The 15604-nt window shown below is 41.9% G+C and overlaps 1 protein-coding gene and 1 long non-coding RNA gene across 2 annotated transcripts; one reads left to right on the plus strand and one right to left on the minus strand.

The window, feature by feature from the left end:
• Nucleotides 1-2565: 2565 nt before the first annotated feature.
• LOC119656042 lies at nucleotides 2566-3330 on the plus strand. Its single transcript, XR_005249982.1, has 3 exons — nucleotides 2566-2668; nucleotides 2727-3102; nucleotides 3191-3330. It is a non-coding gene; the product is annotated as an uncharacterized LOC119656042 (long non-coding RNA).
• Nucleotides 3331-7542: 4212 nt separating this feature from the next.
• LOC119655486 lies at nucleotides 7543-14225 on the minus strand. The gene is made up of 3 exons (XM_038061388.1): nucleotides 13788-14225; nucleotides 8298-8515; nucleotides 7543-8216 (listed from the first exon to the last, which is right to left on the minus strand). Exons 1-3 carry the CDS (start codon nucleotides 13933-13935, stop codon nucleotides 7755-7757), a joined length of 828 nt encoding a protein of 275 aa, XP_037917316.1. The 5' UTR covers nucleotides 13936-14225; the 3' UTR covers nucleotides 7543-7754.
• Nucleotides 14226-15604: the final 1379 nt, after the last annotated feature.

Raw genomic sequence — 15604 nt, forward strand, 5'->3', positions numbered from 1 at the left:
ACAGGAAATACCATCAGAAAACCTTGCGTATCTATTTATGTATAAATATGTTCTGTTACGTGCTCGCTTTATATAGATATGCACTTGGATACCGAGATTTTCGTAGTCGGACTAGTTTACGTAATAATGTGCGACTTCCCTTTACTTGAAACCCCGAGACTTCCGTAATCGGAATCCGTACATGTAATTCGCGACACCGGTTCAAATTACACACACTATCCCCTTGGATCCTTATCACTGGATTTTATTAGCGGCATTAAAGTCATATGTTATTATTCCTCCTAACTAAATATTCGCCCTACTGTTATATAATTTGGCTAATTGCCATCCATCATCAACGGCGCAACAACCGGCATCCAGTCTACACCTGCGTTAATAAGAAACTACAGACACCCCGGTTTTGCGCCGAGGTCCATCAATTCGGTATCCCTAAAAGGTGTCTGGCGTCCTGACCTACGCCATCGCTCCATCTCAGGCAGGGTATGCCTCGTCATCTTTTTCAACCATAGATATTACCCTTATAGACTTTCCGGGCTGGATCAACCTCATCCATACGGATCAGGCGACTCGCCCACTTTAAACTGTTGAACCGGATTTTATCTAGAACCAGACGGTCGTAGTATCGCTCATAGATTTCGTCGTTATGTAGGCTATGGAATTGTTCATCCTCATGTAGGGGGTCCAAAGTTCTTCGGAGGATTCATCTCTCGAACGCGGCCAAGAGTTTGTAGTTTTTTTTGCTAAGAACCCAAGTCTCCGAGAAATACATAAGGACTGGCAAGATCATAGTCTTGTATAGTAAGAGCTTTGTCCCTATGGTGAGACGTTTCGGGAAGAACAATTTTTGTATGCTGAAATAGGCTCTGTTGGCAGCCGACAACCGTGCGCGAATTTCATCGTCATAGCTGAGAAATTTTCAACGGTCTCAAAATTGTAGTCTCCCATCTCATTGTTTTCGTTTGGCCAGTGCGATTTGATGTTGTTCCTTCTTTGCTTTTTGACGCTAACGTTGCCACCATGTACTTCGTCTTGCGTTCCTTAATGCGCAGCCCAAGATCTCGCACCGCCTGCTCGATCTTAATGAAAGTAGACTGTACATCTCGGGTTGTTTTTCCCATGATGTCAATATCGTCAGCGTAAGCCTGTAGTTGGGTGGACTTGAAGAGGATGGTGCCTTTTGCATTTACATCTGCATCGCGAATCACTTTCTCCAAGGCCAGGTTAACGAGGACGCATGATATCCCTTTGTCTTAAACCGTTGTTGATGTTGAATGGTCTCGAGAGTGATCCTGCTGCTTTTATCTGGCCGCGCTGTCGTCAGGGTCAGCCTAGTCAGTCTTACATCTCCACCGGCTTTGCATTGTCCTGCCAGGTATGCCCATTCTGCTTACAAATTTCTTCCTTCGTAGTGTGTCGCATGGCTTTCTCTTGCCATTTTAGACCTTCACTTATGGCCTCCTCTCTATGATCTAGTGCCTCTTGGTAGCGCCGCTCCTCCTCTCTACTCACCTCATGTCTGATCGCTTCTTGTAGCTTTCGAATATCCTCACCGCATCCTCATGCAACCTGGCAACTTCCTTCTGCCATTTTTCAGCTTCTCGGATGCTCTCTTCTTCAAATCGCGAATGAAGTCTCACTGGCGTTCTCATCTCACGTTATTTTTTTTTTTCTGTTCACTTCTTGATACACTGGCTTTTCTTCCTCCCACTCTACAGTTCCTTCTTGACTCTTCATAACTTTCCTGAAGCCGTCCTCCATACGCTTTATACCTTCTATTCTATTCCTACTTTTAGAATGCTTTTCTTTCGTTTTTCAGTTAACTCCTTCTCGTAATTTCCACACCGCTCTTAAACTCTTCTACGTGGTGACTTATATCTTCCTTAAGAGATGGTATAGCTTTTTCCGGTCGATTGGCTATTTCTTCCCATCGTCTTTCCATATTGGATAAAAGTTGCAGTAAGATTGCCACATTCTTATAATTTATTCCAGACGTTCCAGCTGCTTCTTCGTGACTCTCGATAATCGGATTAAACTCATATTGGAATTCACGTTCTTCAACTTTACCACCTCGCGATCCCAAAACTTCTTTTGTATAATTCTACTTTAGTCCTCGCCGTAAGAAGCTCTAACGCTGATAGCTAGCTTCCTTTTCAGCTGCTCTACTTTCAAACTCTCGAGTTTAATTATGTAGCCCACCGCTGTCACCAATTGTTACGTACTTGCTCTACGTAGATATCCACTTGGATACCGAGACTTCCATATTCGGACTAGTTTACGTAATAACGTGGGACTTCCAAAGACCCTTTTACTTGAAACCCCGAGACTTCCATAATCGGAATCCGTACACGTAATTCACAACACCCGTTAGAATTACACATACTATTCCCGTGGATCTGTATCACTGGAGCTAGACTAACTCCGTGGGCAGACCTCGGGATCTTTTTACACCTCCCGGAACATTCCCGAAACGCATGCGAATACTTTCTAGAAAACTACTTTGCTTCTTTTACAGGATTTCCTTATTGACATTGAAATTGACAAGTCATCTGTTATCATTCATCCTAACTAAATATTCGCCCTACTAATTTTGGTGCACTGGTTAATTGCCATTACTATAATTTAAATTGACGTCATACATACTTAAATCAAAGTGGTGTTGGATGTTGAGGTATTTGAATTTCCAGATTTTGAACAAAACAGACGGATTTAGCTCAGTTCATACATAGGGCGCCATCAAATTTGGCAGAAAAAAACACTTCCCAGTAGAGCGCCTGAAGTGAGAAACTTGGTTTTGTTTGCTTTCAGTCCGACTTTGTATGCTTCCTTTTCCAATTCGAGAACTATTTGCCCAAGGCCGCATGACTCGATTTCCACTGAACCCCTCCACAACAAGGCGCCAAGGCAGCATGGAGAATATCAGCAATAACGAGAAGAATAATTATTGTTGGCAAGATGCAACTCTGGCGGACTCCGCTTTCGACTTAAAATTTCTCCGAAATGTTACTTCGATCCAATCACCGTTAGTGTAGAGTGTGGTATTTGATGAGCTTACAAAATTATAGGTCCAGCGTTACGCTGATGATATTGCATTAAGCTGTAGGGGTAAATATGACGACACTGTAACATCGTAACATTCGTCCTGCATAAAGCATTCCAGGTACAGGAATCTAAACTCCTCTCACCGTTCCAGAATTTTCCGAAGGGTGGTGTGGTCAGTGCAATAGGATACAGAATGGAAACCAGTCTGCTTTCGGGGCGTTATTTGATGTATTCCAGGAGAACTCTAGCTACTATCTTTGCGATGGTAAGAAGTACGCAAGTATCCCTACAATGATCACATTCAAGATTGGTGTGTTTTTTCGAAATCTTAACGATCATCCCTTTCCTCCACCGACTGGAAAATATCTCAGATTCTAAGAATTTACCGGTATGTTGAATGTATTTTACTTGAAATCTGCGTTTCATTAAATGCGATATTAATAGATTATGGAAACAACCAAAAAGTAGTCGTTTGATTTTATTAATAGGACCTGCGTACCTAACCTCGTCGAATGTTTGCTCCACATCTAGGCGTACTGCTGTGCAATATCTTCTTCCTTCAAGAACATTGTTTATTTCTGATACAATCCAGTGGACTTGTTCTATTGTACTGTGCTGGCTATTGGCAGTAGCTTCTGCAGTAGTAGTAGGGAAGAAGACTCATCGGTTTTTACGATTTGATTTGAGTGGCATCCTTTCCAGGTTTTAAAATCATTGCGGCAATGGCAGTCTTCCAACAATTTCGGAAATATCCGCTTCCCAAGATTGCATTGAAGGTATAGCACAACTTTCACTGGGAGCTGTTTCAATATGGTACCACTATGATTCGCAGGTTCTTTTTGGTGAGGTTTAAGCAAGCCTTTTTGCGCATGGGTTCCTATCCCCCAATAAGCACCCTGAACTGCTCCATCCCTGGTAGGCCCACCCAGTATACTTTGGGTTCCAACCCAGCATGGCCTGGAACCCAAAATATCCAGACCTTGTTGGACGAGCCGAGTGTATTCAGCCTCTCAAGGCATTCCCATACCAGTTTAGAGTTCACCTGGTTGGACCTAGGTGTCTTGATCGTTGCTTGGCTGTAAGTGAAAATAGCAATGTTCTGCCCCCTGTAGTTCCTTCGGAGATTAAAGGAGGCACATCTGTCTATGGCGTATATTTCCGCCTGGAATATGCTAGTGTACCTGCTCATTGGCTCGAAGTACATTTTCCTTGGACCAATGGCACCGGCACCCGCTCTCTCTGCTGTGAGGAATCCGACAGTCTACCAAGTAATCAGTTGCTGGTTTAAGCCGTATGTCGCAGCCACGCTCTCCCAGTTCGACTTGTTACTCCAACGTGTTTCAAACTTCTTATTAACCTAGAAAGAATATCAATCTTCCTTCGGTTTAGGCAGCCCCCCCCCCCCTCATACTCTCGGTCATCCTGAATATTGCCCTCCTTGCCTTCATCTGTATGTGCAGATGGAGAGGGGTTAATCCCAGAAGGACCTCCAGGGATGCCGTTGGGCATGTTCTCATTGCCCCACTGATACATACGCAAGTCAGTCTTTGGAGCTTGTGTAACTTCCTGGCTTGTGTGCTGAGCTCGGTTCTTTCTGCCCAGATTACCGATCCGTAGGTAATCATTGGTCTTACTATTGAAATATATATCCAAAGTAGTATCTTCGGGCTGCAACCTCATTTTTTTCCTACTATGGACCTACAAGTCATCAAAGCCCTCGTGGCTTACCGACAAGTGTTTCCGACATGTGTCTTCTAGAGTAATTTTTGGTCTAGCGTAATTCCCACATATTTGACCTTTGTTTCTCCTTTCACCTGCATATCATGTAATCTTATGGCTCTCAAGCGATCAAGCTTACGCCACCTAGTGAATGATACTATGGTGGTTTTGGCTGGATTGATCCGCAGTTCCACCTTCCTGCACCAGGCACTAGTAACCCTTAGACCAGTTTGGATTCTATCACATAGGGTCTCTTCATATTTGCCCCTACAGATTAAAACTATATCGTCCGCGTAACCCTGGAATTGTATTCCAGTATTTGTTAGCACGTCCAGGAGTTCGTCCACTACCATACTCCACATCAGCGGCGATAGTACCCCGCCCTGTGGACAACCTTGAGTAGTGTTCATGACAATAGAATTTGTACCTGTCGGTACTTCTATTTGCCTGCTTTCTAGCATTTTGCCCATCCAGAATGCCAGGGTGTTTCCCACTCTTTTGCGGCTCAGAGCATCTTGTATCTCTGTATGTGATGTGTTGTCGAATGCTCCTTCGATATCCAAAAACGCACACCGTGCTATTTCTTTTGTTTCGATGGCATCCCGTAGTACATCCGTCAGCTGATATAGAACAGTTTCAGTTGACCATCCTGCCCGGTAAGCGTGTTGACAGTGATGTAGGGGATTACGCTGCAGAACTTTAGTTCTAATATAGTTGTGTATGACCTTGTCTACCGTTTTGAGTACGAACGATGTTAGGCAAATTGGTCTGAAAGACTTAGTTAGAAAGTTACCTGCTTTCGGAATAAAGACCACTTTTGCCCGTCTCCATGCCATTGGTATGTATCCCAGTGCTATGCTCCCCCTTATCACCCTCAGAAGAGACTCTAAGATAATTCCTACGCCTCTCTGGATTAGTGTTGGGAAAATGCCATCTACTTCGGCAGATTTCAATGGGGTAAAAGTTTCCACTACCCACCTTAGCCTAGCTTCTGAGCATACCTCTTTTGTCAGTTTCCAGTTCTCCTTTCTTCTCCTTTTATTCGTTGTTGGGGTGTCAGGCAGAATGTTGTCGCCTGCCACCGTGGGGCAGGACCCCGGGAAATGAGTTTTGAGAAGCAGGTGTACCCTGTCCTCCTCATTCTCGGTAAATGTCCCATCTTCCTTCTTCAAACAGACAGAGGATATTCCCTCGTCTTTGGCTATAGCCTTGTAAAGCCTGGTTGCTTCTGTTTCTGTTTCTGATTTGCTTCCCTGATCGCTTTGCTATACGCAGTCAGTGCATTTTTGTACCTTTGCCAGTCCCCGGTTTGTTTTGCCAGGTTGAAGAGTTTTCGTGCCTCTATTCTCATTCTGGCCAGCTTCCTGTTCCTTCATGGTACCCTTGATGACTTACCTGTTGTGCATACTCTGAAGGTTTTCTAGGATTGACTTTTTCTTTAATGATGTTTTCAACAACTTTCAGAAATTTTGCAAATGGCTCGGCTTGATGCTAATTGGAAATCTGAGAAGTTTAAATGACATTTGGACATCGATTGTTCGAAATGCTCCTTCCAAGTGGGTTTCGAATGTTTTGGCTTCGTCCTCATTACTTTTAGCTCAATTTCTTGCGGCAGTTTTTAGCGGGGACTATCTGAACGTTAGCCTATTAATCGTTTTAACTGTTTTTTACAATGAATAGTCACTGGACTCAGAAAATCAGACTCCTGATTCTACCATACATAAGCGCCTATTTAAGCTGTTTTATGGTTTCATTGAGTCTGGTTCTTGCGGGCAGACGAGGAGACCTATATATTTGCTATTCCCGTTGTGCTCGCCTTTTGTCCCGCAAAACCTTTAAAATTGTCGGTCGGAGTATTTGGTGTTGCTATGGAGGCGGATTCCATTATAATTTTGTTGAAACGTTCAACCGCCTCGACGATGTCAGATTTCCTCCTGAATCGACGGTTTAGCGAAAGATTATTGTTGAAATCCTTTTTGAATATTCGTCTATTTGCGGATTTGTTCGCCAGCCCAGGTTGAGAATTATTGTGCTTTGGTTTATTTTACACCGTGATGATTACGGGAGAGTGGTCTGACGCTAGTTCGTAAACTACATGTGCCATTGTACATTGGCGTGGTATTGCTTTTGCAACCCCAAAATCGACTAGATATGAAATAGACTGGCCTGCTTGGTCAAGTTTGCTGCCTAAGACTTACAATTCTTGACCGAGATGATTTCATTTTTTTTAAGGAGAAGTCCGTGTCAACATGTCAGCGATTAAGCTTGATCCCCAAAACGGGCGATCGAGCGGCTCGCAATCAGTCATTATTTGCGGCAGCTTCTACTTCCCTGACTAACACAATAATAAATTCCCGCTTGTCAACTTCAATTGTCGATCTACTTCCAAATTTTAGTTGTCAACCAGGTCTTATAGCGTCTTTTCAGGACGTGGCGGACGATAAGACTTGCGGCAGAGAAAAGAATAACTTAATGACGGGCAAATGCCTATCAACATTCTCCGGCAAGCTGCAAATGTCTACCATCTGGTTAGAAAAATAGAATCATGAAAGTGGGTTGTGTTGAGCTTAGGATATCGGGACTCTTAAAATCTGCAAGTAGATGCAGACGCAATACGCAAGTGAAGGTAAGCGTGATCTCGTTCAGTATTTTTTTTTCAATGCGATTCCTACGGGTAGCTGGAAGAATAGTATCTTTTGAGGTGGTTCAGGTAGGCATTGGATGGAATCTTTGGTACTCCAATTAATTAGAGGACAGTTCGTTCGACTTTTTTATTTATGATCACCAAGCTTGTCTTTCATGAACTTAACTTATTGGTATGGAACCTAACGTTATAAGCTGTTATGGAATTGTATAAATTTTACCTCTACTATGCAAATCTGTGGAATTACTTGGTTAAAATATGCCTTGCAATTCTTAAATTGAAACTCTTATTATAGAATCATTAATAAATATTAAAAATAAATTTGGAAGAATATGTTACTTAAAGATTCGCTCTAGACACCTTGAATGGAAGTCACATTACAGTGCGAATATCTGCGCTGACAAAATTTACTATGCTGCTTATACTCCTTCCACACAGATAAAATATTAAAAGGTGAGCCATCCGTTTGCTGACGATCTTCGTCCGCTTGACCTTGTATGCTCTTCATAACAGCATCCTGCATTCTCCACACGAAAGGAGCAGTTTTACATAATAAAAGCTTTATGCATTCGCCATCAGTCGTACTCTGCTGCATAGTGCTTATGGGTTCTACTAAATATTCCAAAAGTTTGTTGTCCTGAGCTCCAGCCATAAGCGATGGCAATTTTCTGTGATGATCTGTGATTGTCCAGCCGAATGGCGTCCCTTCTCGCACTGAACGAGTTGTGTTGGGAAAGTCTGAGTAACCCGAACTTTCAGGCACGTCGACAGAATGCAGCTCATCGGATTTGAATGGAGTTAAAAAATTTCCTACCTGTAATTTTGGGAAAAATATACATTTCATAAGAACAGATAAACGTTATGCAAAAGATAATTCAGAAAAAGAGATATTTACCATTTGAGCAATGAATATCATTCCGTTTAAGGTCATTGCTTTAATTTTGGTGCTATCCATTCCAAATAGTTGTAAAATTCTATAGAAGAGTTGGGTTGGATCATTGGACTTGGCTTCGAAATTGCCAGAGGAACTAGAAGTGCTAGTTTTCTGTGGCTGAGTAGATGGAGCGAACGCTTTAGATACCAAGTTCGCAATATCACTGGCTGTGTTAATACCTGACAATTATAAGCAAATTGTTCATTTTACAGTATTCAGATAGAATATTAGTGAACATAAAGAGGTCACAAGTTCTGCAAGCAAATGGGAGCACAGCTCACGAGCGTGGTATGTGACTAATTGATAATCTCCCTCCATTCCGACGACAGCACTACTATCCCCTTTCCAGGAATGTTTCTCGGTCCAGTGAAATGTTATTGATAATACCTTCCAGAAAATACGGGATCCTTCTATTTCATACCAAAAACAGCCAGCGAAATCCTCTTAGAAAATACTTGACTTTTAGTCCTTAGTATGAAATCTTTTGCTCATTGTAATGTACTTTAAGGTTGAGCTAGGCCGACAAACATTGTAAGCCAGTTGAATGCTATGTAATTGATGCTATGATGAGCTTTTTACTCGAAAATTCTAACAATAAGCATTGAATGAGATGATAATATGCAAGTCTTACAACGTTATTGTTATGACCAATAAGGCCATATTTTCTCATTATTTGCTTGGGGAAAGTGGCATCAGTGACAATATTCAGATTTACCATTTAAATAACAATATTACTTATTCTTTAGATTCTTCTATGGCGGTACAGCGGTCTACGACAAGGGGACGCCCTCTCATACGTCCTCTTTAACCTGGCCATGGAGAAAGTCATCCGTGATGCTGAGGTAAATGCAAGAGGTGCGATCCTCTTTAAGTTCGACTGGCCTATGCTGACGATATCGACATCATGGGAAGAATGATCCGAGACGTACAAACTGCCTTCATCCAGATCGAGCAGGCGGCCATTGGGGCGAGATCTTGGACTGCACATCAATGAAGGCAAGACAAAATATATGGTGGCAACGTCACCACCGAAAACCAACCAACCAACAACATCAAACCGCACTGGTCAAACAGGAAGAATAAGGATAGTAGAATACAACTTTGAGACCGTTGACAATTTCTCCTATCTAGGGTGGAAAATCACAACCAATAACAGCTACTGTGATGAAATCCGCGCACGGTTGTTGCCAGCCAACAGAGTCTATTTCAGCTTACAAAAACTGTTCCGCTCGAAACGTCTCACCATAGGGTCAAAGCTCTTACTGTACAAGACAATGATCTTGCCAGTCCTTTTGTATTCCTCGGAAACTTGGGTTCTTAGCAAGAAAAATTGCAAACTCTTGGCCGCGTTCGAGAGAAGAATCCTCCGAAGAATTTTTGGTTCCTACATGAGGATGGACGATTCCGTAGCCTACATAACGACAAAATCTATGAGCGATACCTTGACCGTCCGGTTGTGGATAAAATCCGGCTCAATAGGTTACGGTGGGCGGGTCACTTAATCCGTATGGATGAGGATGATCCAGCCCGGAAAGTCTATAAGGGCAATATCTATGGTAGAAAAAAAGACGAGGCAGACCCTGCCTAAGATGGAGTGATGGCGTAGACCAAAACGCCAGACAACTTTTAGGGCTATCGAATTGGTGGACCTCGGCGCAAAACCGGGATGTCTGGAGTTCCTTCCTTACTAGACCGGATACCGGTTGTTGCGCCGTTGATGATGACGATGATGATGGCGGTACAGCCCGATGTCGGTTCTTAGTTTCCCGAATTCTTCGTCTTCATTCTTCTCGGTTGATCGTGCGTGCCGCCCAATTTCGAAAACCGAACAGTGTGTAACTTGAGTTGTCCACTCAATCCTCCCATTTGTTCCGGTGATTTCCAGGTGATCGTTTACCTTCCTTCTTTTTGAGTAAGCGCCTGCAAATTCTTTTGATACCTGCATGACCTGCTCAACCTTAATATGGATGACGACTTCTTGTTCATCTTATAATAGGTACACTTTACTGTTTTATCTCAGGAGCCATTTATCGTTCACCCTCAGTAAGTCTAAAATTCTCCTGAGGACTCGAAGTCCGGAAGCATTGATAGTGACATATTGTAAACTTTGTTTTCCTGAGTACATTTTTATTTTTTTAGAATTTAATACAAAACTATTGATTTCTTCGAATCGTAATCGTTTAGGGTTGTGTTCCATTTCCTCGTTTTCTCTTCGTTTATTTTTAGTCCTGCTGCTTCGTCAAGTTTCGGCGAACGCGCGAGTATGTTTTTATCATCCGCATAGGTCACAGTCTGGGATGATTCATGGCGATTCTTTAGACCACATCCTTTTGTAATTTCATGAGGGGGAGAAAAGTATATAAGAACCGATTGGGTAAGTTAGGGTAAGGTAAAGTTCCTGATCGTCTTTAACTCGGCAAAGGCCGTCCCAGCGCACACAGAGACCGCTGAACCTGGCAAGAGGTATAAATTGCACCCACCCATACGCAATGGAACAAAACAATAAGAATTTGCATGTGTTCGCAAATCTTCTGATGATCCTGTGAAGAACGTTAGCAGTCGACTCTTCATCCAAGATGAGCAAGGTTCCTCCTCTTGTGGATGGTAAGTCACCGTTACGGACTATTCCTTCCAAGAGAAATGAAGTCATTTCGATCAGCAATGCACTCAAACGGTGTAAAACCGCTGGGCTTGACGGTTTCCCCGCAGAATTATTTATCGCTGCACCTCCAGTTACTGCAGATCCGCTGCTTCTACTAATACCTTTCCCAGAGAGCGGAGGAAGGGGAGATCCCAAGAAGGATATCCATTTTGAGCGTGGCAATTTGAGGGGTATCGTGCTCCCAGACCCGTTTTGAGTGTGACAATAGACTCCCCGCATTAGACGATGACTATATATTTTTTTTACAGCGAAATAGTAGTTTGACTTGCCCAATTACCATATCCGTTAAAAACAAAAACAATTCAGAACGCTCATTTATTAATTATAATGATTTAAAAATTGAATTCTCGCAAAGTGGAAAAGAAAACGCGATAATTGGCTGACATTTCATGTGACGTCACGGAGCGAGCAATTTGAATCTTATCTACGTGAAAGCATTCGGTGTAAAGTCTGTTACTTGTTACTTTTTAAGTAATCAATCAGTTTTTAACAGGATAGTGGGAAATTGTTGCGTGAAAGGATACTCCTTCAATTCACCTTACGTTTCGGTGGCAATGGTAACAAGCTATATAGAAAATTCAGGCAAGTACAGTGTCTCCGACAAGAAAGGTGTCAAAACGGAAAGTTCAATGTGTTGTTTACTGCTTGTTAATTATACTAAGTAGAATAATATTGTTATAATGTTGATCAATATCCATCTCCATCGATTGCTTCAAACATATTTTCCATTTTACAAGTATGAGAAATTAAATTAATGCATTGATTTTCATGTACCAGCGCAAAAATTATAGAGACAATGCAGTGGGGGAGTACAGTGTGCAAGGGCAATGTTTATACGGCTTTGGCGGAAATAATCCCCAAACACAGATGCATAAGAACCTTCGCTCGTATCTTTACCTGGGCGGCGATATGACGTACGTTTCTGAAGGATTCACAGGCCGCAAAAAAAAGGGATTTAGACTGAGCGGGATTCGAACCTTCGAACTTCTCTTTTCGTGCGACTTCGATTTAAATAATAGTAGCACAAAATTCTAACGCAGTCGAATATTATCAATTAGATTGGAGTTAACACTTAAAAAATGTTAACTCACATTAAAATAAACCTGACTCCAAAGAAACTGGATTCCGTCGGACGATGGCGATCCACTTGTTCCGAATATCTATCTCCTTTCGGAACCGCTAAAAAAGCGGTCTGCGGTTTTTTTGTGAAGTTATTTGTGCAACAAGCCACGAAACAATATTTCAACGTCCTCCTTAGCATTTCTCATGGAAAACTAATTTTGACACTTTTATATTTTTATGAGTAACTGTCAGTTGCCGATCTACTGAAATTTTTGTTAGACGTGATTTCCGTCATTAGTGAAAATAAGGTGGCGAGTCTATTGGAGGGGTGTCTGCGTGCTCCCAATCATCGCAAAGATAGCAGCTAAAATAATCATGGAACGCATCAAAGAACATCTCGCAAGCTGGTTTCCACTCTGGATTCTCTAGGATTCGCCGCTTCAACAGCCTGAGAATCATTCTGAAAGAGTACGCGGAGTTTCGCTTCGCCTGTTCTTTATCCATTTCAAAAAGGTTTCCGACAGCGTGAATATATGAGTGTGAGAATATCTGGCGTGCTCTATGCAGGAATGAGGGATAAAGTAATAACTAACAACTATTATCAGAGCGACATAGGTAAAACCTTAAAGGAGATTTTTCCGCCAGAGTTGATCTTGTCACCTATATTATTTCTTCTGGTTATCGGTGACGTTCTTCATACTGCCTTGTCCGGAGGACATGGAAAAACTCAATGACATCTTTCCTGAAACATCTCAACTAAGCACCGAACTGAATGTTACCGACGCATTAGCAGCGCTAGATTCGCTTTCGCTGCGTTGTCTGAAATCTAGAAATATAGTTATCTCGACATCAAAATGAAGTTAAGATTGTTTTATGGTAGTGTTATTTTTGCGTTTCTATATGGAAGTAGTAAATGGAAATTGACCCCCCACTGTCACTCGAAGGCTCCAAGCATTCGTCGAGACCTGTCTGCGTTGTATCGTTGGAGTACGCTGGCCTGATACTATTAAAACAAAGAACTTAGTCGGCGCACAGACTTGAGGTGATCGGAAGGCGGAAGTGGCTGCGGACAGGTCACACATTAAGGATGGGCGACAATTGCATTGCCAGCTACACCATGCAGTGCAATCCACTCTCCGAAGATGTCCGACATAGAGGAGGAATGTGGGTACCTTAGGAAGTGCATCTCAGGTAACCGCGGACGAAGGCGCGTAGGAGTAGTTGACACGCTATACTCCACCAAACGGTAAATGATAACCATATATGATTTATAAGATCAAGAAACTCTTTCTAGTAGAGTCACATGGCATTCTGGAGTCTCCCCATGCAAAAATACCTTAAAATAGCAGTTCGGATCTCGACAATAAATGAAGCTTAGAGAAATGTACAAGCCGGAACAAAATGTTGGCAATAGCATTCGTCGATACTGATATTGTGAACTTGAATCCCATCCACCGCCTCGACATATTGCAACATCGGGCGAAGTGGAAAACAGGGATATGTATGAAGATCCACAAGGGAGATAAGTAAAAATAATTCAAAGACAGAACTCAAGAAAGGTGAGGAAAACTCTTACTGGTCTAAACAATTCATCGTGTTAGATTAAAAGTATTAAAAATGATATAGACTTTATTTCTAACAAAATGACACCATCATTGAAAAAAAAAATCAAGAAATTTGGGGAATTAGAATTCTATAACACAAGATTTATATCCTTATGTACTTACCGAACAGTTGACTTGCATATTTAACGCCACTACCAATATTATCCATCAATTTAAGCTGCATCGTTTCACAATTAGCATCCTTCACGGAAAACAAAGTTAAAAGTCCAAAAATATAAAGTAGAAAACATAACTTTTTGTCAGTCGTCATGGTAACAAGGAACTGTTCTTATGAAGTGTTAGCACCAAACAAACTTGAGTTTCGTGGACCAAATATCAAGTAACTTTCCACATAGAGGAAATAACTAGTACTAAAGAATCACAAGAAGACTGCGGACTCATGCTAGCACTATATCTCCATTTGTTCCACGGTGTCACAGTTTCCAGTTGATGAACAGCAACTATTATGATCATTAAACACATTTCACACAAATGCACGTATCTGAAGATGGTGCTACGTTCTTAAGAAATTTTACCTTTCTTTCTAATGTGATGAGCAAGCGCGCCGATGTTTATGGATCTGAATTTACCTAGAAATAAACATATAACAGTCGTACCTGAAATGCACTATGTGTATCAGGTCATGAATGATGGCCAATATTTGAGGCCCGCAGAACGAAAGGGAGAAAGTAAACTCAAACCTTGTTCCGTTTAATCAATTTAGTAACATGATAAAGTATGCTTTTTAATTTGTTTTTTTTTTGGAAAAATATGTATGTTTTATACTGTATTCAACCCCTTAACGCTCTATAGCATGTGCAGCGACCAAATGGATTATGCTGCTTTTTTTAAATTATTTTAAAAGCGTAATTACTCTAGTGGGATTATTTAGTTTCCCCGGTAGGCACTGTAGGCTAAATATCGGCCAATACCAGTTTTAAGAAATTTACTGCAAATGTAGTCTGTAATCTAATTTCCGACGAAAAAAATTAGATTAGATTTAGAAATTTGTTCAAAAAAGGGTTAATTGCAAAGCGGTTCAAAATGATACTGGTAACACTCACTATGTCTAAATGATCTAGAAATATCTAAGCGAGCTATGTATGAATAAAAGAAGATGTTTCCTTTATTTGACACGTTTTTTTTCATTTTGATCATCATCATCAACGGGGCAACAACCGGTATCCGGTCTAGGCCTGCCTTAATAAGAAACTCTAGGCATCCCAGTTAAAGACTTTCCGGGCTGGATCATCCTCATCCATACGGATTAAGTGACCCACCCACCGTAACCTATTGAGCCGGATTTTATCCATAACCGGACGGTCATGGTATCGCTCATAGATTTCGTCGTTATGTAGGCTACGAAATCGTCTAACCTCATGAAAGGGGCTAAAAATTCTTCGGAGGATTCTTCTCTCGAACGCGGCCAAGACTTCACAATTCTTCTTGCTAAGAACCCAAGTTTCCGAGGAATACATGAGGACTGGCAAGATCATGTCTTATACAGTAAAAGCTTTGGCCCTATGGTGAGACCTTTCGAGCGGAACAGTTTTTGTAAGCTGAAATAGGCTCTGTTGGCTGCCAACAACCGTGCCCGGATTTCATCATCGTAGCTGTTATTGGTTGTGGTTTTCCACCCAAGATAGGAGAAATTATCAACGGTCTGAAAGTTGTAGTCTCCTATCTTTATTCTTCCCGTTTGACCAGTGCGGTTTGATGTTGTTGGTTGGTTGGTTTTTGATGATGACGTTGCCACCATATACTTTGTCTTGCCTTCATTGATGTGCAGCCCAAGATCTCGCCCCAATGGCCGCCTGCTCGATCTGGATGAAGGCAGTTTATACATCTCGGGTCGTTCTTCCCATGATGTCGATATCGTGGGAAGAACGACCCGAGACGTACAAATTGCCTTCATCCAGATCGAGCAGGCGGCGCGAGAT

This window comes from Hermetia illucens, chromosome 4, assembly GCF_905115235.1.
Source record: "Hermetia illucens chromosome 4, iHerIll2.2.curated.20191125, whole genome shotgun sequence".
In the NCBI taxonomy this organism is placed as follows: Eukaryota; Metazoa; Arthropoda; class Insecta; order Diptera; family Stratiomyidae; genus Hermetia; species Hermetia illucens.